Source organism: Taeniopygia guttata, chromosome 3 (genome assembly GCF_048771995.1).
Source record: "Taeniopygia guttata chromosome 3, bTaeGut7.mat, whole genome shotgun sequence".
Classification (NCBI taxonomy): domain Eukaryota; kingdom Metazoa; phylum Chordata; class Aves; order Passeriformes; family Estrildidae; genus Taeniopygia; species Taeniopygia guttata.
Window position 1 is genome coordinate 96,560,258 of NC_133027.1, and position 25,213 is coordinate 96,585,470.

The 25,213-nt window shown below is 55.5% G+C and overlaps 1 protein-coding gene across 1 annotated transcript; it reads left to right on the forward strand.

Annotated features, from left to right (window-relative positions):
- Positions 1-288: 288 nt before the first annotated feature.
- CUL9 (cullin 9) lies at positions 289-25,213 on the forward strand. Its single transcript, XM_030268934.4, has 42 exons — positions 289-462; positions 669-730; positions 1,779-2,417; positions 3,198-3,352; positions 3,719-4,252; positions 6,948-7,086; positions 8,084-8,274; positions 8,760-9,132; positions 9,348-9,549; positions 9,796-10,003; positions 10,100-10,293; positions 10,420-10,637; positions 10,783-11,014; positions 11,407-11,512; positions 11,813-12,040; positions 12,204-12,294; positions 12,362-12,533; positions 12,710-12,815; positions 12,981-13,076; positions 13,164-13,339; positions 13,848-13,981; positions 14,061-14,237; positions 14,469-14,584; positions 15,018-15,200; positions 15,546-15,703; positions 15,990-16,200; positions 16,299-16,464; positions 16,587-16,732; positions 16,911-17,028; positions 17,467-17,663; positions 17,746-18,005; positions 18,084-18,447; positions 18,737-18,877; positions 20,454-20,618; positions 20,711-20,874; positions 21,010-21,103; positions 21,283-21,357; positions 21,862-21,972; positions 23,012-23,129; positions 23,458-23,591; positions 23,779-23,870; positions 24,244-25,213. Exons 3-42 carry the CDS (start codon positions 1,793-1,795, stop codon positions 24,434-24,436), a joined length of 7,563 nt encoding a protein of 2,520 aa, XP_030124794.4. The 5' UTR covers positions 289-462; positions 669-730; positions 1,779-1,792; the 3' UTR covers positions 24,437-25,213.

Consider the following 25,213-nt stretch of genomic DNA (forward strand, 5'->3'; position numbering starts at 1 on the left):
AACTTCCCTGTGCAGTGCCCGAACACTGGGACAGACTGCCCAGAGAGGCTGTCACTGGGGATGGTCAAGAACCATTTGGACACTATCCTGTGCCATGTGCTCTGCGATGACCCTGCTTGAGCAGGGAGGTTGGAGCAGATGACCCACGGCAGTCTCTTCCAACCTGACCCATCCCGGGATTCTGAGGGACGGCGGGGACACGGCGGGGACACGGCGGTGCGCGGGCGCGGAACGCGCAGCTCCCGCCATTCTCCTGTCCCTCGCCGCCTCCCGTAGGGGTGCGGAAGCCGCGCGCTGCTTCCGGCGCCTCCCGGTGGCGCCGGGGCCGCTGGAGCCGCGGGCAGGTTCGGACGGCGCCTCCAGGGCTGCTTCCTTCTCCCCCCTCGGGGCTGAGCCGGCTCCCCGCGTACCCCGGCTGTGCCCTGCCCGGCTCGCCGTGGCTCCGAGGGCAGCGGGACAGCGGTGAGCGAAGGGCCCGGCACAGGACGGCCCGGGGGAAAGCCCGTGTGTTCCGCGGCGCCAGGACCGAAGCACGTCGCTGCGAGCTGTCCTCTGTGTGTGTGTGCACTGTACAAACTCATTTAAGGAAAGCAATTCTTTGGCTTGTGCTGTGGCATCTAAAGGCTGTTACAAAGCACAGGAGAATAACTTGGGTCTTTTTATTACAGAGGCTGCAAGAAAATTCCCATCTGGCATGCTGCAAATTCCAATGAAGGCACCACAATCGAAGGTAAGCATGAATGTCTTGGGAGTTCAGGCTGCTTCTCTCTGCACCTGGAAAATATTTTTAATGTGCCTATCATAGTCTTTGATGGCTAGTATCTTCTTTGGTTAAGCATGGATTGACTGTTTCTCTGCTATCTGGCTTCACTGCTTCTCTTGCCAGTGTATGTAAGTGGTAGGAGCATTTCCCCCTTCCACTTGGCTGAGCTCCTTGCTATCGGCCTGATCTGGAAGCCTTTGTGAGCTCAGTCCCTGGTTTTGACTGCAGCTGGCTGATTGCTGGCACTCAGTCCTGGATAACAAATTATTTCCATGCTGCTTTTTGCATAGATGAAAGCAGAGAAGCACTTGTCTTCTTTATGGTCCCAAGATGCAGAACAGTCAGGAAACAGAGAGTAGAAATATTTTAGATCTTTGGAATTTGTCGATTGATGAAACATTGTAAAGGCAAAGAATTCTGAGAAGAGGGCAAGGAGGAAATGCTGAGAGACTTTCAGGTAGTGAGTCTGATTTGATGTGTATGAACTAGAACTGAGAAACTGCTTGTTATTTTCTTTGGGGCCTGGTGATGTGAAGGTTGCTAGGCACAGTGAGCGTACCATGAGCTCTAGGTGAACTCACACTCTAAACAGTTATAAAAGGAAAATAGGAAGAGGGAAGACAGAAGTGCAAAAATAGCAACTTATAAGGGTCATGTTATGGGCAGTGGCAGGGATGCGAACAGGACTAAAATCTCTCGTCATCTATTGCTGTCTTATAAAGGGCCCTATTTTGCCTTCATGTTTTGTGTTAGTTTTCTTTTTGAGGAGAACCTCCTTCTATGTGTGCAGTAATGCTTGGAACTGTTTCTTTTAATGAAAAACTGCCTTATTTTCTTGGAAGGGGAATGTGAGCCTCTGCAAAGTGGGTTTTCCTTCAAAGCTTTATTCTGGGTGTAGGATCTCAGAATCAAAAGCTGTGCCATGACCACTTCTACCGTCAGTGCTAGCTCATACTTTCACTAGCATGCAGCTCAGGAATAAAAGCTTGACCCTGCTTCCCCTCTGTCTCTGCAGACACATCTGCTGCCATGGTGAATGAGAAGCACAATGGCACCCTGCTTGTGCAGCTGGGGCCCAAGCTGCAGGCCCACCCAGAGAAGCTGCTCCGGCAGCGGCGAGGCCACGACGACCGTTCAGAATACCTGGTGCGGTGGAACATTGTTAGCTTGGAAGAGAGAGCAGCGGGAGGCAGCAGTGCCTCCTCTGGAGAGACCGAGGCAGAGAACATCTCCATGTGGATGTCTGCAGAAGAGGTCTGCGCCAGCTGCCCAGCACTGCTGGGCCAGAGGAGGCCGGAAGGACCAAGGCTGAAAGAGGAGAAGGCGCCCGGTCTGTTGGCCGTGGATGCCTCGCTGGCCAAAACCTCGCTGGCCGAAGCCTCGCTGGATGAAGCCTCGCTGCTGGAGATGAAGGCCGATGTCAGGAGCCTGGTGCAGCGAGCCGGGCGCCAGGTGGCCGAGGCCGGGACACCCGAGTGCTCCATCCTGAGCACGGTGCACGTGCTGGGTGCCTACGCCAGCATCGGCTCCCTGGCAGGCGCCTTCAGGGAGGCGGGAGCCCTGGAGCTGCTGACGAGGATGCTGTGCCACAGGGAGAAGCAGATCCGCCGCAGTGCCGGCGAGATGCTGCGCGCTCTGGGTGCACACGATGCAGGTGGGGGCTGCTCCTGCTCAGTGCCGCTGAGGAGGGGTTGCTGGGCAGCTGAGGGGTGCCAGGCCTTTGGGAGGGGTGAGATGCCTGGGAAGCAGCATGTCTCAGGGCTTCTTGGCAAAAGGGGAAGAATCAGTGTGGATCTTCCAGACTTCCATGGCTGCAGTTGTCTGGGCCGCTCTTGGAGTTAGAAACTTTCCCCTGCCAGGTTTCTGAGCTGGGATGCTGATTAACTGTTAGGAGGACTTAGGCCAAAGAGATTGGCAGAGTGTGGGTGACTCTGCTCTAAGCTGTTAGTTGGAAAGTCTCTGGCCTATTCTTGGCAGGGAGCCTTTCCTCAGGCCCTAGATAGAGGCTAGTCCTCATTTAAGAGGAGCTGCCATGGCTTGGAAGTGCCTGATGAGACTTGGGTGCACCTGGAATGTTGCTGGTTGTGGTGTATCCCACAGGAGATGTGGCTTTCCCTGTCCTAGTGCCTGAGTTCCCGCAGCTCTGCAGTGGGGCAGATGAGGGGCTGATTCAGCAGAAAACCTGACTTATTTTCTTCCCTGGTACCCTGTTCTAGAATCAGTTATTTGGGGTTACTGCTTTGTGAGAATCTCACAGCTTTAGGGGTAGAAAAAATACACTGTGGAGCAAAATGTTGCCACTCCAGGGGAAGGGCCAGAACATGGGTCAGGTGACACTGAGCAGCAAAGCTGTTCCTTCCCTGCAGCTCTGTCTCTGTCAGGGAAGGTGGGGTGAGGTTGTCTTTCTGGGGCTGAAGAGTTTTTGTTGTTGCAGGGAGCCGGGCCTATGTGCTGCTGTCCCTGAGCCAGCAGGACGGCATTGAGCAGCACATGGACTTTGACAGTCGCTGCGCCTTGCTGGAGCTGTTTGCTGAGATCACGTCCTCTGCAGAGCACTGCATGTCCTTCGAGGGGATTCACCTCCCGCAGGTGGTGACAGAGCCGCCACCAGCCCTGGGCCTGCGGGGCATGAGGGGCCAGGAGGGGTGGGAGTGGGGGCCAGGGCTGGCAGCTTGTCTGGGACAAGAGGGGAGCTGAAGATGGGCAGGTGAGCAGGACTGGCTGTGGGAAAGCTGGCACAGGACCTGGGTCTGGTGAGAGGCTGGGGGTGGTGCAGAGGCACCTGGAGAGGCTGGTCTGCGAGCAGGGAGGGGAGGGTGGGCTGAGAGGTCTCTGCTGCTGCCAGCTGGTCCGGAGCTCTCATGGGAGCCTGCCTGGGAATGAGCTGGTGGCTCAGAGAGAGCCGGGGGCTGGAAGTAATCTGCAGGCCGAGTGTGAGAGCTGTGCTTGTTGCAGATCCCTGGGAAGCAGCTGTTTGTGCTGGTGAAGCGCTACCTGTGTGTGACTTCTCTCCTGGACAAGCTGAGCAGTGGCGTGGAGCAGAGAGAGGAGCAGCAGGGCTGTGCTGTGCCCGGCCCTGTCCCTGAGGAGAGGAGCCGTGTGAAGCAGGAGTTTGAGTTCAGCATGGCCATGGCAAACCTCATCTCGGAGCTGGTGCACGTGATGGGCTGGAGCCACAGGCACAAGGCAGAGCCGCTGTCCCAGCGGGACCTGCAGCCTCGCCCTGCCCACTCCATCTTCCAGCACAAGACCCCAGCCAGCACTGCTGTCCAAAATCCTGTGTTGCCTTCAAATCCTGGTCCTCAAAAAAAGCAGGGCTGTGCCTTCCTGACTGCATCAGACTTCGCAGACAGCAGTGACTACACGGAGTACTTGCGGGCAAACCTGGTGCGTGGCATGCGGGTGCGCTTGCTGGCGGACTGCGGTGACGTTAGAGCTGGGGAGGAAGGCGAGTTTCTCCAGAGCACAGATAACATGCACACAGTACTGGTAGGTCATGGGGAGACTTCTGGCTGGAATGGCAGAAGGGCGTGACTGGGTTGATGGATGAATTCCTAATGATACTTTTATGTGCAGGAAATTGGACAATAAGCATGGCATAATGTGTATCACTGTCTGCATCTGTCCTAGCAAAATACTCCCCTTTCAGAGCTGGAGGGGTGGGTTGCATGGAAGGCCAGTCTGGTTTTGTATGGGTTGTGCCACTAAGATTTCTTAGCCTCTAAAACAGGTCGTACTAAAAAGCCTCTCCCCGTTTTTCTTACACGTCCCCTCTAAGAACTTGAGAGGTCACTCCAGGTTTCCCTGGAGCCTTCTCTTCTCTGGGTTGAACAACCCCAATTCTCTCAACACTTCCTCAAAGCAGAGGTGTTCCATCCCTCTTACTCTTAGAGGCCTTCCTCTTTACCTGCCCCAACAGGTCCATGCCTTGTACTGAAGTCTTCAGAGCTGGATGCAGTTCTCCAGGTGGGGTCTCACCAGAGCAGGGCAGAGGGGCAGAATCACCTCCCTTCACCTGCTGGCCACACTGCTTCTGATGCAGCCCAGGGTATGGTTGGCTCTTTGGTCTCTGAGTGCACGTTGCCAGGTCATGTCCAGCTTTTCATCCACCATTTCTGCTAAGTCCTTCATAGGGCTGCCTTCGATCCCTTTGTCCTCCGGCCTGGATTGGTAGTGGGGTTTGCCACAACCTAGGTGCAGGACCTTGAACTTGGCCTTGTTGAAGCTCATGAGGTTCCCACTTCTTGAGTTCATCCAGGTCTTTTTGGATGCCATCCCATCCGTCAGGTGTGACGACTGCACTGCTCATCTTGGTGTTGTCAGCAAATCTGCTGAGAGTGCAGCCAATCTCACTGTTGTCACTGATGAAGATACCAAATGGTATTGGTCCTCATACAGACCCCTGAGGGGACACCACTTGTCACTAACCTCCAGATGGACATTGAGCTGTTGACCTCTGAATATGACCATTCAATCAATTCCTCATCAACTAATAGTCCATTTGTTGAATCCATGTCTCTCCAATTTGAAGAGAAGGATGTTGTGGAATTGCTGTCAAAGGCCTTACAGAAGTCCAGAAAGGTGACAGCCATAGCTCTTCCCTTGGCCACTGATGTAGTCACTCCATCATAGGTGGCCAGTAGGTTAGCCAGGCAAGACTCTCCTCTGGTTTTCTGGAATCACCTCCCTGTCTTCCATGTACTTCAGTTAAAAGGCTTTTCTAGTTCTGGTCCATGCATTGGTGGTGTTTCTATTCAGGCCTCCTCAGCTGAATAACTGTTTTGCATCTTAATTTTAAGTGGTTTATAAACCTCTTTTGTAACCCACTCCATAAACATAACTTGCAAAGGAAATGTATTTCATACAGATTCTTTCTTTGTCCTTATACTTCTTGGTTTCTAATATCTGGGTTTTCCTAAAATTGTGATATTTGTTTCTTACAAAGTTGTACTTGCTTTTAGTCTTAATTAACTGGGCACTTGGAAAGGGCACCAAGGTCCTTTGATATTTTCTCCTGTTGCCAGTGGCATAAATTTCAAAGGGTTTTCACTTCAATGTTGAACTAAAGTGTACTGTTAGCTTCCATTCCCTTTGTCCTGTCGGTCCCTTGGGTTCCCTCTGCTGTCTATTATTCTGTTTAATTAGGTTGAATGAATTTGCAGTTGCTCCATTCAGGCTTATTTTCACTAAGTTATTTGTAAGGCTCGTACTATTAACAAAATCAGATCTGAATGGCAATTGGGCCAGTCCATCACAACTCTGTTTCTTACCTTGTCTCATCTTTCCTTTGTTGCTCTGATTTCTGTTGCTTTCCTTGCTCTCCAAAGAAAGATTTTCACTGTTGTGTCTGGTCCTGCAGCCATATCTTTCCATGACTCCTTTGAGATGGCATTTGGTACATAACTAGTTTAGGTCAGAGATACATTGAAGACTATTTGGTGTTGTGTGTAGTTTAACTCCTTCCATATGGTGCTTTCCCAAAGTCAGTCAGCATCTCGTCTGCCCAGCACAATGAGTTCATAGTAGCACTGGTGTAACTCCAAAAGAGCTCAGTGAAACAGGCAAACCATATGTTTTTCTGCTGTTTTTAAAGCTGCTGACATGCTGTACTTGCTGTTGCTGGGTTCTCCTGCTCAGAAGGTTAAATGCAGCACTATGGTACGGGAAGCCATAAAAAGTCCTTCTGACTTTTGAGACGCAACTTGGACAAAGCAGAGGAAACAATTGCTGCCTTCGAGACACACTTATGAAGAGCCCAAAAACTGTTTGAGAGGGTTGATGAATGACCAAGGTTGTAAAAGTTCCTTGAGGTACTTTGTATAAGGCTCATCTGCCTCGAGGTAGTGTTGGTTATGTCCTTCGTGTGCTTTTCCCAAGGCACCTGCAGCTTGACACTTTGGGAACAGGTGTGATTAGCTGGATGCACTCATGCCTCTGCTGCTGTACTAAGTGAGATCTGTAGTGGTTGCAGGCAAAGTTAGTGTTTCTTTAAAAATAAAGATCCAGGTGTAACCAAGGCAAGAATTTAGTAAAGATAGTGTGCCTCAAAACTGGACAATGTGTATGCTGAAATTTGTACAAAAATTGCGTAGTCTTCTACTTCTTTGGGAAATGGGAGGACAAATGTACCAAGAGGACTGAGCAAGTGAGCAGATCTGACTGTCTGGATTTGTTTCACCCATAGGTTTTACGGCAGTCAACAGGTCAGACCTACTGGGTGCATTGGCACATACTGGAGATTATTGGCTTTGGGGACCAGTGGGAAGATCCTGCTGCTCAGGAAAAGGAATGTAGTGTGAGAAAGAGCTTCATTGTGGACACAGGTGAGATTGTGATGCCTGTGTATGTAATCTCTTTCTGATTATCCTGTGGGATAGGAGTGGGGATCTTTATATGGCCAAACACATAGCAAGTAGCAGGCTGGGTTTAGAAAGCACTATCAGTTTGTGTGACCATGTAAAGCTAGTTAAGGAATTACATGCCTTGTGATTGAATGGAGTATTTTTGAACCCTAGACTTCTGTAAAGATGTGTAATGCAAGTAATGATATAAAAAGTATAAAATTTAATTTAAACTCCAACTGTCAAAACTTTGTGTTTGAATTAAGTCACTGAACTGCCAAAACATGAACTTGGAATTCCTCTGAGATGAAGCTGTATGGGGGCACTCAAGTCCCCTTAAGTAAGTGATAAGTATTTTAAAAAGCATCAACATAGCAGCAATTTGTTTAACTTCATATTGTTAAGCTTTTAACAAGGTGTTAAAGTATTAAGGAACTGTTTTTGTAAGACATCTGCGGCATCTCCTAGAATCATTTAACATTGCCCTTGTGTTGGGAGAAAAAATGAAAAGCAGAATCCAGACTTCAGATACCCCTTTCTTGTTCAGCATCTGACATGATTCTAGCCAGGGAAATCTGTTAAAGTAACTCTTTTATCACAGCTGTGGTCTTCTAGAATATCTTTTGTGTAGAGTGGTTTGGATTTACTGGCTGCAAGAGAGAATGTTGAGATCAGCAGCTAATTGCACACTTTGAAACTATTCTTTTTGATGGTTTCTTAAATGGCTTTTACCTCTTGTATTTAAAGGCTTAACTTCATGTCAGTGTGCAGTGTCTAGCTTAAAACAAACTTAGTTGGATTTCTCCTTTTCATGGTCTTTCTGATTCTGGGAGAAGCAGGAGCTCTGTTTCACTTCTGTGTATAACTCTTTCGAGGCATCATATCCAATTAGAATATGAATTGAAATGTGGGGTGTGCAGCAGAGGACGGGAGAGTTGGCAGAGTTGACAGTGCCCTTCCTTGCTCTGCTCCCCTGCAGTTCCACAGCCATTCCTGTGCAAGCCCTTGGGGGGGCTGTACTCCCTGCCTTACCTGGGGCAGCGGCTGCCCAAGGCTGCAGACACACTGAGCCGTGCCGAGTGGTGGGAGCTGCTCTTCTTTGTGAGGAAGCTGGAAGCACAGGAGCAGAAAGAGATCACCTGTCTGATCCAGCAGCACCAGGGAGAGCAGGTAGGGGCCAGTGCCTGCAGCAGGGAGATGGGAGGGAGGAGCAAAGGGAGCATTAGGGAAAGGAGCAGGCCCAGAGGAGATGGCAAGTGTGAGCTGTGCAGGGACAGCCTGAACGGGGCAGAAATGGGAGGGTGAGTGGGGATGGCGAAAGCTTGGAGAGCTTGGCCCAGCAGAGCAGTGAGTGGAGATGAGAGGAAAGGCAGTGTCCCTGACTGGAAGAGTGACTGTCCAGCAGGGCTTGGGCAGGCGAGGCAAGGCCGTGGGGTCATTCTGCCAGTTGAAGTTGGGTGGTGAGCACGGGTGGGGAGGTGTGGGCTGGTGGGAATTGGGCTGGGGACAGACAAGGGAGGGTGGCAGTGGGGAGTGGCCCTGGGCATCTCTGGTGGTGCAGCCTTTCTGTCCGTTGTGCCAGTGGCTGCCACAAGGGCCGTGGGGTGCGTGGCGAGGCCGAGATGAACTTGCCCCCGTGGGTGTGGCTGTCACAGGTGGATGAAGAAGCCCTGATGCAGCTGTCAGTACCTGTGGAGCTGGCCCAGAAGGTGCTGCAGGTCCTGGAGAAGCGGTGCCAGGGCATCTCTCTGCGTGACCTGCGTGGCTCCCGTGTCTATGCCAGACACTTCCTCGGGAGAGGGGCAGAGCAGGATGGTGGAGGGAGCACCACAGCGTCCTCAGAGGGTGACAGGGGCACCGGCCCTGAAGGCACAATGGCCAAGGCAGCGGAGGGAGACCTTTCTGCAGCCCCAGGGCCACCCCAAGGCTGCAGTGAAGCGACAGTGAAGTCGGATTCCCAGCTGTTCAGCGAGCTCTTGGAGAGGGAAGGGCTGTTCTTGCCAGAGGTGACGGAAGAGCAGAGGCAAGGTAATGTCCTGCCGCACGCTGGGGCGCAGGTGCAGTGCTGGCAGCAGCACTGCTGCCTCCACAGGGGAAGGCTCTGGGCAGGGCATGGGGCCATGAGCCAGGGCTGCCTGAAGTGGGGGTGCCTGTGGGTGCTGGGTGTGTGGGGGTGTGGCGCCCTGGGAGCTGCTGGAGGTGTCACCTCCAGGCTGTCCTGACGCCTCCGTCCCTCTGGCCAGCGTTGGGCGGCTCCAAGGGGCTGAGTGAGAGCGGCTCGCTGGCCGAGGCTGTGGCTGTGGCGGAGGTGATCCAGAGCAGCAGCTCAGCGGTGGGGCTGCGCTTAGCTGGGCTCAAGCACATCCTGAAGCTGCTGGAGGAGGAGCCCAAGTCGGAGCAGCAAGTCGGCACAGCCCAGGGCGGGCTGGGCAGCGGGAGAGCTGGGTGAGTGCTGGGGTGCTGCGCACTCCTCCTGCTGCCTGGAGAGGGCCCTGTGGGCAGGGTGGGGGAGCGTGCTGAGCTGGGAGAGCGGGAGTGTGAAGGGTGGTACGTGCAAGAGGAAAGGTGGGTTTTGTGTCCCTTTGTCCCAGGCAGGCTCATTGGCAGGGCTGTCCCAGCTGCAGCGTGGGCAGGAAGGAGGGGCTGGCAGGGCCCAAGGGGGCTCTGCCTGAGGTGTCCTGTGACACGCAGGGAGAAGCTGGTGCAGGTGTCAGTGCAGCTGCTGAGCACGGAGGTGGCAGAGAAGGCGCTGGTGGCGGTGACGCTGCGGCTGCTGGCCGTGCTGCTGGCCCGGTACGAGTGGCGGGTGCCCTTTGCCACGGAGGGCGGCGTGCGGGCCGTGCTGGCCTGCATGCAGCAGCACGGCTGCTCCGCCCTGGTGCAGCAGGCCGGGCTGGCGGTGAGTGCCGGGGCATGCGGGGGTGCGCAGGGGTGCATTGGCTGCCCCGGGCGTGGCGGAGGGGCCGCTCCCTGTGCGCCGCTCTCGTCCTCGCAGGCCCTGAAGGTGCTGGTGGGAGCTGCGGACGCTGAGCCGGCAGGTGCCGGTGGGAAGTGCTTGCCCTGGAACCACGGCGACGCACAGATGATGCGGGAGATCTTTGCCAGCATCGGCTCTGCCTCCAGCAAGGGCTCTGCCGGCCTGCTGAGCAGCATCCCTGCTGCCCTGAGCACCATGCAGAGGGTCCCAGGGTAGGGGCAGAGTGTGGAGAGCGGCTGAGGTTGGGGGGAAGGATGGGCAGGGCGGGCAGGTGGCTTGTGGGTGCAGGGGAGGCTCTGTGCCTGGGGGAGGAGAGTGGCACGGCTGTGTCCCCGCAGGGGCTCCTCAGGGGTGCAGAACGGGCTGCTGGTGGTGAACATGCTGATGGATGGGCACCGGGGCCTGGCGGAGCAGCTGGCGAGCTGCGATCTCCCGGCGGTGCTGCAGAGCTGCTGGAGGGCCGGGCAGAGCAGCGGTTGCCCCCAGGCAGTGCTGGCCCTCAGCGCCATCAATCGCCTGGCGGAGCACGGGCTGCCCCCGGGCCCGGAGGGAGCAGGTACCGTGCTGCCCACCCTGCCCGTGCCACGGCCCCGTGGGTGCCACGGGCAGGGCTGCCTGGCCCGGCAGGGCAGAGCACCCTGAGGGGCTGCTGCCGCTGGAGTGAGTGCCTGGGCTGGGCTCACGTGTCCTTGTCATGGCAGGCAGAGAGGTCCTGTTGGACCCGAAGGGTGTGCAGATGCTGCTGGGTGGCCTGGACGATGGCAGCTTGTCCAAGGAGGTGGTGGTGGCCCTGGAGCGGCAGCTGTGCAGCGAAGGCCCTGTTCCCTGTGGCCAGGTGGCCCAGCTGCTGCAGGACCACAGCTGCTTCAGGCTGTTGCTGCGCAGCTTGGAGCTGCTGGGGACAGAGAAGGCCGTGAGCCTGAGCATCCTCAGGTGGGTGCAGAGCGACTGGGGGGAGTCTGGGACCCCCTGAGCAGGTGTGTGAGTGCTGGTGGTCATGCTGGGGAGACCCAGGGCATGTTTGTGGGTCCTGGTGGGGGTGTTCTTCACTGGGGACAGGCTCACCCCAGCCTGTAGGCAGGTGCTGATTGGTGTGTCCTGGGGCACAGGGCTGCATAGAGCCACAGCAGCTGTGCCTGGGTGGTGGTGGGGACATACAGGGCAGCAGAGGACATGCCTGGGTGCTGGTGGGGTGTGCAAGATGCCAGGGGAGCCTTGGTTCCCAGTCCTTGAGAGGTGCCTTCCAGGTGGGGCAGGGAAGCAGGGCTGCCTGTAGCACTGCTGTCCCTGTGCCCCGGCCTGAGCAGGCCCCCTGTGTCACCCAGGATCCTGAACAAGTTCCTGGACAGTTACGAGGAGGATGTGCTGCCCTGGCATGAGTGTGTGGAGCCCTGTGTGTCCTTCCTGATCACCCACAGCAGCAGCTGGGAGGTGAGGGGGCCCCAGGACTCCCGGCAGGCAGGGTGGCTGTGCTGGCTGTGCCTCAGCCAGGCTGGGCAAGCAGGGCCCCGCGGGTGGCAGCCTGGCCTAGTGTCCGAGCTGCTGGGAGAGGTGGGGAGCGGCTGTCCTGGCCATGTCCGTGACCTGGTGGCCCTGTGCCCAGTCTGGCTGTGCCTGGCCAGGCTCTGGTGGGGCTGGGATGAGGGGAATGGAGCTGCAGCTCCGGCTGCTGGGGGGCCCTGGGGAGTTGCCAGCAGTGCCCCGCGTCTGCTCATGGCTGCATCTCAGTAGGTGCTGCAGGAGGTCGTCGGCTTCCTGCACCGCCTGGGCAGTGCCAGCAAGGACTGTGTGGTGGTGATGTGCCACGTGGGCACCCACGAGGCTCTGTCCAAAGCCCTGGAAAAGCACAGCACAGTCCCGGCGTTGGCGCCGGCCCTGCTCGACCTGCTGACGGAGTGTGAGAAGTACGCCGGCCTCTACAAGAAGCTGATGAGCAGCATCTTGGCTGGCTGCATCCAGGTGAGCCTGGGGAGGCACAGCTGCCTGAGGATTTGGGTCTGGGGGCGTCAGGCTGTCCCTGCTGCTGAGGGACGGCCTTGTGCTCTCTGCCTGGCACAGCCCTGCAGGGGCTGAGGGGAGGAGGACCTGGGGCCCCTGGTAAGAGCCTTGCCCCATCCCACAGCTGGTCCTGGGACAGATTGAGGAGCACCGCCGGAGCCAGCAGCCCATCAGCATCCCCTTCTTTGATGTCTTCCTGCACAACCTATGCCAAGGTGAGTGGAGGCAGGGGGAGTTGAGCCCAGGCTTGGTGGCTGGAAGCTCCTTGTGCTCTGCCCACAGGCTCCAGCATGGAGGTGAAGGAGGACAAGTGCTGGGAGAAGGTGCAGGTCTCTTCCAACTCGCACCAGGCCAGCAAGCTCACGGACAGGAACCCCAGGACCTACTGGGAGTCGAACGGCAGCACCGGCTCCCACTTCATCACTGTGCACATGCAGTGTGGAGTGGTGATCAGGTGGGGCAGGGCCGGCAGGGCTGTGTGTGGAGGAGAGGGCTTTGGGGATCTGTGCCAGCCCTGCCACAGTGTCCCCGTCCTGGGGGCAGCGGGACTGACGGGCAGGGCGTGGTGCTGTCAGGGTTAGGGCAGGGAGGTGGGGATGGCCGGGCAGCCCCGTGTTTGCTGTGCTGCAGGGAGCTGAGCATGCTGGTGGCCAGCGAGGACTCCAGCTATATGCCATCGAGGGTCGTGGTGCTGGGTGGGGACAGCCCTGCCACCATCAGGACGGAGCTCAATGCGGTGAGTCCCCGTGGGAGTGGCGGCTGGTCCTTGCCGTGCCCCGTGGAGGTGTGGCTGTGGTGTGAGGCCCTGGGAGGTGCCCTCGGGAGGTGGGAATGGCAGGAGCTGCGCTGTGGGAGCCTCCTTGGGCTGCCTGTCACGCTGAGGGCTGATGCCTCCCTGCAGGTGACCATCCTGCCCTCGGACAGCAGAGTGATCCTGCTGGAGAACATGACCCGCTTCTGGCCCATCATCCAGATCCGGGTGAAGCGGTGCCAGCAGGTAGGGGAGCCGGGGCTGGGCCTGGCAGCGGGCAGTGTGGGGCGCTGGGGCTGTGCCCCAGGAACTGAGGGTCCCGCTGTCCTGTAGGGTGGCATCGACACACGCGTGCGTGGCATCGAGGTGCTGGGTCCCAAGCCCACCTTCTGGCCCATCTTCAAGGAGCAGCTGTGCCGGCGGACCTTGCTCTCCTGCACTGCTCGGGCTCATGCCTGGAGCCAGGAGATCTGCCGAGACCGGGGGCGGCTGCTGCAGCTCTTTGGCAGGTGAGTCGTGTCCTGGCTGTGCCATCGCATCCCTGGTGTCCCGGGGGGACATGGCTGGCAGCCTGTGAGGGGACTGCAGGGCTGGGAAAGGAGCAGCTGGCTGTGCCACCTGGATGGGAGGGGCCCTTGCTCCTTCCTGGCCACCAGAGATCCTTCCTGGCCGGGGCCACCTTGGGGTCATCTGGGTTTAAGCTGGGCTACCCCCCTAGAGCAGGATGCCGGTCCCCCAGGGCTGGGACATCCTGACAGAGGTTGGCCAGGCACAGCAGGATCTTGTGGCCACAGGCACTGCCCAGCCCCCATTTGGCAGGAGGGGCGAGGGCCCCAAGGGTCATTGGGGGCAGGCCCCAGAGACAGCAAGGGGCTCTCCCTGGCTGCTGGGGGCTAGTGGGGCCAGCGAGCCATCGTGCCTTGGCAAAGGGCAGAGCAGGGAGCCACCACTGCGCTCTGCTTTCCCATGGGAGTTCTCCAGCCCTTGGCACCGTGTGCTGCCCGGTTGCTGTTGCAGGTTGAACCGGGCGCTGCGGCACGAGCAGGGCTTTGCCAACCGCTTCCTTCCCGACAACGAGGCAGCCCAGGCACTGGGCAGGACGTTCTGGGAGGCCCTGGTGAACCCCTTGGTGCAGAGCATCACCAGCCCAGGTACCCTGCGCTCTCCGGGACCCACCTGTGCCGTGCCCCAGGCAGAGGCACCTGGCTCTGAGTCTGGTTGGCCTCGCAGACCCTGATGGTGTCAGTCCCCTGGGCTGGCTGCTGACTGAGTACCTGGAGAGCGTGGAGCTGCCCCGCCGTGCCACGGGACACAGGGCTGCCTTTGCTTCCTGCGTGCGGCGCCTGACCCAGCTCCTGGTGCACGTGGACCCCGGCGGCCCCGAGCCAGAGGAGACCAGAGCAGCTGGTGAGCCAGGGGCTGCTCCAGAGTGCCAAGCTGTGGCCCTGGGGCTCCTCTGGGGAGCATCCTATGGCACAGAGGCTCCTGAGCCGGGTCATGCTCAGGTCATGCTCATGCTTGTGGTCATGCCCCAGCAGTGGCCATGCCTCTCCAGCGTCCCCTCAGCCCTGCTGTGGCAGGTCAGTGTGCGGGGCCTGCTCATGGAGCCACACTGAGCCTGAGGTTGACCCTTGGCAGGTGGGAAGGAAAGGAAGAACAAGGAGGTGCCAGCCAGGACTGCAAAAGCAGTGGTGGAGAAGCCGAGAGGCCTGTGGGGAATTTCGCAGTGCTGGCGTGGTGTGGTGCAGCAGCAGGTAGAGAGCTTGGAGGGCTGACTGGGAGGGGTGTGGGACCTTCCCTGGGTGGTTGGAGCAGGGAGCGGGGTCTGGCAGTGCCCTGGGAGCATGGGGAAGGCAGAGGGCTGTACCTGGCCTCCACAGATCCTGGAGCGATGTGGGGACAGCCCTGCTGTGCTTGTCACGCTGGCATGGCTCGAGTGTCAGCTGGGCCAGGAGACAGGTCGGATGCCAGGCTGTTCTTTCCTGCTGGGCTGCTGCTGCGTGTCCATAGTGCCCCACAGCCCCTGGCCGGCCCTCAGAGCTGCGCTCCCACCTTGGCAGCCCCGCAGCAGCAGCAGCAGCAGGGCCCCGAGTCCCAGGGAGCCAGGCACTTGGTGTCGCAGGGCAGGGCTGGGGATGTTCAGGGGCACGTCCTGCCGCAGGCTCAGCCCTGGCGCTGCTCCTGCAGGTGCAGCGGTTCCTGGAGGCGGCGGGGCAGGCGCCGGACCTTGCGGAGCGCTACTGCCGGCTGTACCGGCGCCTGCGCAGGGCCACGGAGGAGCTCTTTGGGCAGCAGGCCGCCTTTGTGCTGGCCCTGGGCCAGGGCTTTGCGGGGGCTTTGCTGCAGCTCTCCTTCCTGACTGCGCTGCACGTGAGTCGAGGGAGCGCGGCCCCGGTGCTGTGGCCCTGGGCAAGGGCTGGGGAGCTGCCCTGGCCCACAGCACTGGGGCAAGCTCTGGGTGGGTGGTGTCCTGTTCCCTCTGAGCCACAGAGCCCTGCCCTGGCACCCCGGATGGTGCCCAGCTCAGGTGCGTGGTGCTCATCCCAGGGTGGGCCCGGCCCTGGCACACTCCGGCCTCGGGCTGGTGCCTGGGCACCCTCGGTCCCTCCCTGGGTGTGCCAGAGTTTCCCAGCTGCTCCCTGCAGGGACATTCCCCCATCTCAGCCCTGTGGGCACCTGGTGAGTCCTGTCTGCAGCCAGCCCTGTCCCTTGCAGGTGAGTGAGCAGTTTGCCCGCTACCTTGACGTGCAGATCCAGGAGCTCCGCAGGGCTATGGGCAGCACGGGGCCTCTGGAGCGGCTGCAGCAGTTCTTGGAGCCCTTTGTCGTCTTCAGTGGCCTGGAGTTTGCCCACAGCTTTGAACACTTCTACAGGTGAGGCTGCTGTGTCTCCAGAACCAGGGGCCTGCCGCAGCGTGGCCTGCTGTGGCAGTGGTGCTCCTGCTTTGCTTTCATGGGATCATGGAGTGCAGAGGGCCTGTGGGTGCTGCCAGTGTGTGGAATCACATTCCCTGCTGGGGACAGGGAGGGGACACGTGTGTGCTGCCAGGGCCATGTGCCGTGGAATGCGGCTGGGCTCGGACCTGTGGCTGTCTCCTGGTGGGTGGCTGATGGCCACGGGGCTCGGGGCCAGCCCTGACTGAAGCTGGTGCCATGGCAGGCACTACCTGGGGGACCGGCTCCTGACACAAGGGCCGTCGTGGCTGGAGGAAGGCATCGTGGAGCAGATCGGGCTGTGCTTCCCCAGCCGCTTTCCCCAAGATATGCTGAGCAACTTGGCCGAGTCGGAGGAGCTCCAGCGGCAGTTCTGCCTCTTCCAGCTGCAGGAGCAGGATGAGCGGCTGCTGGAGCTGGACACGGGCCTGGACCAGGTGAGAGGGAAGGGGGTGTGGGGGGGCCGGAGGCCGCCGGCTTTCCTTGCGGGGATCCCGGAGCCTGACTTGAGCTGCCCTCGTGCCCCTGTGCCCAGGTGCTGGGAACAGCCACAGTGGCAGACGTGCCAGAGGTGAAGGTGCTGGCCCTGTCCCCGCGCTGCTGGCCTGTTTCCCCGCTGTGTTACATGGATAACCCTGGGAGGTTTTTCCCGGCGGTGCTGAGCTCCCCACTGGATGAGTTTGCTGACTTCTGCCGGCAGAGTGAGTGCTGTGGCTGGGGGTGTGCCCAGACCCTCCAGGGCAGCTCAACCACAAGTAGTGGTGGGCTGGGAGTGCCTGGCAGGACTGGTCCCCATCCCTGGCACTGACACTGTCCCTGGCAGGCCAGAGGCAGCTGGGCTGGGAGTGCACAAAGCCCCGTCGGCTGCAGTGGACGTGGCTGGGCCACGCCGAGCTGCAGTTTGGAGACTGTGTTCTGCACGTGTCCACGCTGCAGATGTACATCCTGCTGTGCTTCAACAGCGCCCAGGTAGGGGCTGGAGCCACGATGGGGCCAGGGAGGCAGGGGAGGCTGGAGCGCGGCAGGGCTGTGTCCTCCCTTTCCTTCTGGTGGGGTCTCCAGCGGTGTTTGGGGCACGGGACCCCATTCTTAGGCAGGGCCCGTGGCCAGTGAGTCTTGGCCATTGCCCTCCCACCCTGTGCTGCAGGAGGTGGCTGTGGAGGCCCTGCTGCAGGCTACAGGGCTCCCTGCTGACCTGGTGCACCAAGCACTGACACCGCTGACCCACGGCCAGGGCATTCTGGTGGGGAGCTGCATGCCAGGGGGTGAGTGCAGGGCTGGGGCACCCAGGGGAAGGGCTGGCCTGAACCCCGAGGGGGTGCTGGGCTTAGGGGTACAGGAGCTCATAGGGCTGGTGAAGGGGCTGGATCCACGTGTTGGTGCTCAGGGCACGGGGTGTGTGTCAAGGTGGGGCCTGAGGCCAATGTAGGGCTGGGGGTGATGTGTGGGGTGTGGCTCAGGGCCATGGATGGGGCCAGGGTCAGTGTGGGTGGGTGGGTCTCAGGTCTGTGTATGGGCTGGGGCCAGGGGCCGTGTGCGTGGCTGTGGCTTGGGGCCACATGCTGGGGACAGGGCTGGGGTGGCCAGCGGTGCAGGCAGCTGCAGGAGGCCCAGCTTGGGTCCCCCAGCCACACGTGTGTCCTGGGGCTCCTTCAGGGCCCAGCTCGAGGCTTGGCTGAGCCTGGGTTGGGGGCTGGCTCCAGGTGCACTGCGGCTGAACCACGCAGCCCTGGCCCAGAGCTCCGGCCGCCAGCTGAGGCTGCTGCCCCAGCAGAGGTACCTGCGGACAGAGAGGGCCGAGGTGAGCGCCCTGGAAAGGAAGAGGAACGTCCTGTGCTGCCTCATCACCCGCATCCTCAAGGTGGAGAAGCAGCTGCACATCGACAACCTGGTGTTCAGGGTATGGGGGTGGCGTGGGCAGAGGGGGCACAGGGGCTGCGTGGGGCTGCAGCCACTGCAGTGGGGCTCCCTTGCTGCCATAGGTGATCGATGCCTGTCAGAAGGGCGAGCTGGGCCCAGGGGTGCAGTTCCTGAGCTTCTGCTGCCACAGTGTGGACGTGCTGTCCTGCATCCTGCACCTGCTGAACCAGGGCTATCTCCAGCGCCAGGAGGGGAAGCCTCATGTCTTGGAATACATCTCTGCTGAATCCACAGCACCTCTTGGCGGCCAAGCACAGATGACTTTCCAGTGCAGACCAGCCCAGGCATCTCTGCAGGAGGATGGCAGAGACAGCCTGCATTGGTAGGGGTGCATGCTCACCAGGTGTGGAGGGGTGTGCATCTCCACCCTGTCTGAACATGGCACATTTCTCCATGTCAGGTGGAATCCTGGAACAGGCAGAGCAGAAGAATATCTCATGGCAATGCTGCAGGTGCCAATGGGACACACGCTCAGTCCAGGGGAGGCAAAGCTGCTCATGAACCAGACAGTACAGCAGGTCCAGGATACTCTGAGCATACCGGATGATGTTGCTCAACACCTCCTCATGCACTGTAGGTGGAATGTGGATTTCCTGATCCAGTGTTATGTGGAGAACCGTGAGGCCCTGCTCATCTCCTCAGGGCTGCAAGTGCAGGATGTCCAGCCTCCCCCAAGCCCTGGAAGCCACTGCCCAGTCTGTGTGAACCAGCTGTGTCCTACTGAGAAGCCACCAACCCTTTGCTGCATGCACTACTGTTGCAAGGTGAAGAGCCTTTGGTTCCTGCTGCTTGACAGGCAATTGCTGCTGTCTACTTGGAGCAGCTGTTCTTTGTCTGAAGGTGTTATCAGGGGATTTTTCAGAGCTTATACATTCTCTTTTCTCAGCTCACTTTTTTATGATCCTTCACCCCTGGTTTGTCTATTCCCACTTTTGTGCTTTGGGGTACTTACCTCTGATCTGTGGGGTTTTGTGCACCCTCTGCTGGGTGGGGAGGGCTTCCGAGGTCACATGGCCCTGCTTAGGTCTGATCTCTCCTCTTGTGCCCTGACAGCCCTGTTGGAGGGAATATCTCACAACTCGCATTGAGCAGAACATGGTTGTCAACTGCACCTGTCCCATATCCGAGTGCCGTGCTCAGCCAACCACAGCCTTCATCTACTCGATCGTGTCCTCTGAGGAGATTATAGCCAAGGTGAAGCAGGAGGGGTGGCTGCTGGGTGTTCAAGCTCTCTTGCATTTTGGTCAGCACTATCAGAGGATTTTGTTGCTGCTTTCCCCCTTCCTGTTTCCAAGACTGGCAGCATGATAATGGTGGCCAGCCAGATTTTGTATGTTTTCTCTGATTATGGTCAATACCAGCTGTTCAGGAAAGCATAACATCAATGAAAGAGCACAGTGGTGTTTCCTCTAAGTATATCTCTAGCAAGCAACACTTCAGGGACATCATTAGTTCAGGACTAGATGAGAGCCATGGTAGCAAGGTGATGACAAATATCCTCCACTGGTGTGCTGGAAGCAATTTAACAGTAACAATAATAATAACAATAATAATAATAAATCAAGGCCAAATGACAACATGAGTAAGTTCATTTTACTGCTGCATCAGTGACCCCTATGTCCTTCCTCTTCCATTGGTCTCTGGCTTTGAGCAGTTCAGGTTTTTATGAAGATGGCAGGAATTGCCACATCACATCAGAATTAATCTTCACTGTAAGTCTGTGTGAGTCTGCAGACGTATCTAAACCAGGCTTTCTGAGCTCTGCTTACCTTAGTGCTTGGTCATCAGGCTACAGCAGTAGATGCTTGTTCTAAAACCTACTTTTTCTGTTTTTTCAGGTTCTAGGGCTGAATGCCCTCCCCACCTAATAGCAGAGCTGTAGCTATCACATGACAGACTCTTTTTGTTAACTGCTTGGAAGAACGGTCTCTATTCCACTGCTCTATTCTTTGACAGTTGTATCTTTTGTCTTTTTTTTAATAGGAAGTGCTTGGAGAATTAGTGCATATGTCTGGACAGTTAGTCCTTAGTGCATTTGTAAATCCCATAGTCACACCTGTCTGAAAGCAGGATTTAGTAGCCTGTTGGTGTGACTGTTTTATAAAAAGAAATAATTATTGCATATTGACATAAATAGCAGCTAATTTTAACTAGTTGCTCTGATGCTCTCACCGAAATGTTATGTTTTCCTTTTGATCAGTAAGTGGTGTGGCTGGAGTGTTCATGTCTGATGCAGAGTCACACATACAGTCAGTCATAGAATATTTTGGGTTGCAATAATTTGTGGAGATCTCTGGTCCAATCCTGAGCTCAAAATAACTAGATTATTGTATGAAGATCTAATGCTGGAATTATATATAAACATAAGAAAACTGTTTGTTGGGGTTGGGGATTTCTTTCCAATAGTAAGGGTAGTGAGATATGGTACCAGTTTGGGGGGAGAGATTTGTAGTCTCTGTGCTTGGGTATATTCAAAATTCAACTGGACACAGTCCTGAGCAATCCTGCTTTAAGCTGGAGAGTTTGAACCAGGTTTTATTTCCAGAAATTCCTTCCAACCTCAGCAAATCTATGAAATGCTTCCAGATATGATATGGGGGGGGGATAGAAAAATGAACACAAAGGGAATGAAAGGGTAAACTGACTGAGTGCTCTTTTGTTGTGTGCAGCTGTTTGGTGAGATGCATAGCCCAGAGCACCAGACACTACTTTTAAGGCCTAACCATGCAGCTTCTCAGACTTAAATCTCTTCCCTGGCTTCTCATTGCAGTATGAAAAAGCCCTCCTTAGGCGCTATGTTGAGTGCTGCTCCAACCTGACATGGTGCACCAACCCTCAGGGCTGTGATCAGATCCTTCTTAAGGATGGACTTGGTTATGGAGCAGCCTGTTCCAAGTGCTCCTGGATATCCTGCTTCAACTGCAGCTTCCCAGAGGTGAGGCTGAGCTGGATCACAGGCTGTACACTGTTTGGCACCCACCCTTCTGCTTTTTTATGGTTGAGTGATTGTCTTTTCCTCTCTCTCAGGCCCATTATCCTGCCAGCTGCAGCCACATGTCTCGGTGGGTGGATGATGACGGATACTATGAGGGAATGACAAGTGAGGCCCAAAGCAAACATCTGGCTAAGCTCATTTCAAAGCACTGCCCAAACTGCCAGGCTCAGATAGAGAAAAATGAGGGGTGCCTGCAGTGAGTATACAATTTTGTTTGCTACTGTGTTTGTGACTGGGTGGCACAGTCCCTGGCTGTAGCGTAGGGGAGCACTGTCAGGAACTGTCTGCAAGTGGCTTTCAGGACTGAGCAATTGCCATTGTCCTTCTGCAGTATGACATGTGCAAAGTGTAATCATGGCTTCTGCTGGCGCTGCCTCAAGCCCTGGAGGCCGAATCACAAGGATTATTACAACTGCTCTGCTATGGTGAGTGGTTTGCTGTATCTCCTTGGTTCATGCTTGTGTTCAGAGGCCCCTGTAGCCTCTCAGGATTTCCACTTGGGCCCTTTACTCTGGACTTTGTCAATTTGCCTGTAATACTGGCATTTCCAGGTAGCCCTGCTACTGAAGGGAAATTGCTACAAGTTCCTTACCTTTCCTTCCAGGTGAGTAAAGCAGCTTGGCAGGAGAAGCGTTTCCAGGATTACAATGAGAGATGCACTTTTCATCACCACGCAAGGGTAAGGCCTCCTCCTTCGCTTGCGGACACTGACTGCTGCTCAGCCCTAGTGAGCAGGGCACTTTCTTGTTTCAGTGGCACTTTTGTGTCAGTGTCTTCTCTGCTTAGAAGCAGGCTTCACATCCAGGCTGGGATCACTGGATGATCATTTTGCCCTGGCTCTGACATTAAGGGGTAGTCCTTGGCTGCTTTCTTCTGTCCAGACTGTTGTGGAAACTGAGCACCTGACTAGTGGTGTTGAGGGGCTCAGAGTGGTGCAGGAGTTGGAAGCATTGGTGACTGAAGGCTGAGCTCTGCTCAGAGCTGAGGTGCTGTAAAAGGTTGAAGTGATGGCACAGTAGAAATGTCATAGTTGGATGCATTAAAGGCTCTTCTGCTGCCTACATCTTCTGGGATGGCACTTCAGAATGCTTAGCAAGTATTTGTGTGGAGGGTGCTGTTTTTTCAGTCTTGTGGAGCTTGACAGTGACATTGACTTTTTTTCCCTCTCCTTTGTTTTTTGCAGGAATTTGCTGTAAGTCTGAGGAACAGCATTTCTTCCATCAGAGAGATGCCAAAAATTAGGAACTTGAACTTTGTCCTTGATGCCTGCAAAGTGCTAGAACAGGCACGGAAGGTAAGGCTGGATAATACAGTTTTGCTGAGGTTTAGACTTAATTTTGCTGGTGTGAGGAGACACCAACCTTATTCTCCAATCAAGAGGATACAGAGAAGGCTTGAGGGGAGGAGTAGCATCAGGACAGGGGAAGAGCGCATGTCTGCCCTTCCCTGCTTTGAGTCTGAGTTGAGCTCTGTTTGGAAGCAGTGAGTTACCCACTACATGTCCTCATAGCCACATTAAAAAGGATTTGTGGTACAGCTACTGTATGTGTGCAGTAAGCCTGTGACACCTCAGGTCTGTAATACCTGTTCTGTCCTGAAACATCGGCAGGAGGTAGGAATTGTCTTTGCAGTACTGACTTTGCATATACACCCTGGTTTTGCAGGTAGGCTTGATTTTGAGAGAGGCATGTGGGACAAGGGTGCCTGACCCTATTTTGTCTTCTCAGTGTGGTAGCCCCTGAGTTTTCTGGGGTACATATCATTGTTGCTTGCTGCTGCTGTTGAATTTCTGGCCCATTTCTTTAAATGGAAATGGTGATCTCATTCCCTGCTGGGTGTCTATATGGCTTTAGGGGTCATTCATTTATAACTGGAGTTTGCCACTTGTTGAAATGCCTTTGTTGTGGGCTCTTGGTGCTGTACAGCACCATGGCTCCTCATCCCTACTTCCCTTTGGGCTCCATTCTCTGTGTTGTTCAGCCTGGGCTGCCCAGCATTGCCTAGTCCCTTGTGCTGAAGGGTTTGACTCTTTGCCCGCTGGTCAGTCACACTTATTATGCATTTACAGTCTGTGTTCTTGTGGTGGTTTGCAAGTGGGAAAAATCAGTTGCTTTAGACTTCAATATAAAATAATTGCACATTCATTTCCAATCCTGCCAGTAGCTCGAGTTAGCCTGGTACTGCTGTCTCTTGTCATAATGGGTCATTGGGCTATGGCCACAGGCCAGAGGCCACTGATAATAATGAGGTCTGGAAGGGTTTGATACTGCTCCCTTCTTGCCCACTTTGAAGCTGAAGGAGAGTGCTCAGCAACATGACCTGTACTTTTCCAGGTGCTGGCCTACTCTTGTGTGTACAGCTACTATAACCAGGACACTGAGAGCATGGATATTGTGGAACAGCAGACTGAGAGCCTGGAGATGCTCACTAATGCTCTGCAGATCCTTCTGGGTAAGTCCTGCAGCCTCTTTGAAGTTGTGACTAACATTTCCAGCTGTAGTCAAAGGGCAGCAGCTCTAGTGGGGCGATGGCATATATACCAACACCCAGCTGGCCTCACTTCTCCCAGTCCAGTCCTTGCCTTCTTGATGTAATTTCTCAGAAAGTCCACTGGAGCAGTTTGGCTGCCAGTGGAGATTGATGCAGTATTGTCTGAAAGAGGGATGCGTTTGCACAGGAGATATAAGCAGCTATGGCTGGCTTCACAATCAGAGCCAAGGACTTCGTCTCTGCTCAAGAGTGTGGGATGCAGCATGACTTTGTTGGCCTTGAATTGCAGAGGAAACCCTGCTGCAGTACCAGGACCTGGCCACTTCTCTTCAGCTCCTGAAAGCAGAGCACTTCCGTGTGGGTTTGCAGTTGGTGCGGCAGATCAAGGAGCGTCTCTTTGCAATTCTCTGGCACTCCACACAGGTGAAGGCCACATGGCTGTTCGTGGCTTGTCTTGCTCTGGTCTAATTTGATTGTGGGCTAAAGGGCTTGATCAGCTGAGGGCATAAACTCAGGATTGTGTGTGTGCATGGTAGGGGTTTTGCAGCACAAAATACACCCCAAATTGCATACTGTTTCTGTCTCTTTGGCTGTTCTTTCCTGCTACCAGGATTTCCATGTTGGGCTCCAGACTTCAGAAGATGCTGTTCAGAGAAAGCTGAAACTTGCAAATGTGCCTGCTTCAGCCCTTGCATGTACAGGGTGAGTTTTCTTAGTGGAGTAACAGAGGAAGGTGAGTGAATATGGACAAAAAGCAGGTGTGCAGTTTTCTCCTGTGCTCACCGCCATACAAAAGAGTGAATGACTAACACTGATTACTTGTGTCCTGTTTTGTGGTTTGAAGTAGCAATTTAAGTGATGTAGTGGTGTAGGGAAGCGAGCAAAACCTGTGCTTGTATGCAGCTATGATCAAGAAAGCTCCATCACTGGCAGACTCAGTTATGGAAGTTGTTCTGCCTGGACTCTCCTGAGTTTCTTTGGCTGGGGATGCTGAGACAATGACAGTAGGGTGTTGTGGGGTTGGGTCGCGGCTGATGCTCACAGCAGTCTGTTTTTATGCTTTGTTCCTCAACAGGCAGAAACATATCATCCTATGTGACTCCCCCAACACAGATGAAGGTGGCAAGGATGTTGAAGATGAGGAGTATGATCCACAGTGGCAGGAAGACTACGATGACGATGATGACCTTGATGAAGACAACTTTATGATGGATAATGATTCAGATTGTGATTCTTACTTTGATGATAATGATAGCTATCGTAGCTAACACTAGAGTTTTCTGTCACCTAGCCTGCCACCTTGGACCTCTGCCTCTACTTTGTCTCAACCAGTTTGTGTTACTGTTTTTCCTCAAAGCAGGGAGGAGCTCTCAGATGGAACAAAATATTTTCTCTCGGAGGTTTCTTGCTCAGTGCCTCTTGCATATGCAGGAACATCCTCTGGGCAGCTGGTCTGTGTTACTGTGGCCACCTCTCTCAGAAAGACATCTTGCCTTTTTCCCTTGTCTCCAGTTCTGCCTATAGCTATTTAATTGAGTTAGAAAGCCCACCTGCAGAGTGAGGACCACTTGCCACCTTTTAAAGGGCTGCTCCTTGTCCTTGGTGTGCTGTCCCCTAGGGCACAGGGGAGGGTGGCACATGTCCCAGCACAGCACTGTCTAGTTATGGCCAGTGTCTAGAAATGCTGTAAAAAGATGCATTTACACTCAAAGCCTCCCAGCTGGAGCTGGTGGAATTCTCTGCAGCCACATGGAGATGGATGTGGTTTGGTTCCTCTGGTTGAGAGGCTGCATTTTTGCTCTTTGTTGGAGTTTTCTTCTCTGTTATGAAGCAGGAAGGGCTACTACGAGTGACACAAGTTTGCAGGATTGTTTAAGTTTATAAATATGCACACACATATATTTTATATACATATATGTATATGCAGAGGTTGTTCAAATAATACTGTATCTTTGCAGAAAAAAAAAAAAAAAAAGAAAACCCCTGAGGAACAAGGGTTGAATAAAAGTTCTGTTTAAAAAAAATAAATAAACAGTTTTCTTCCA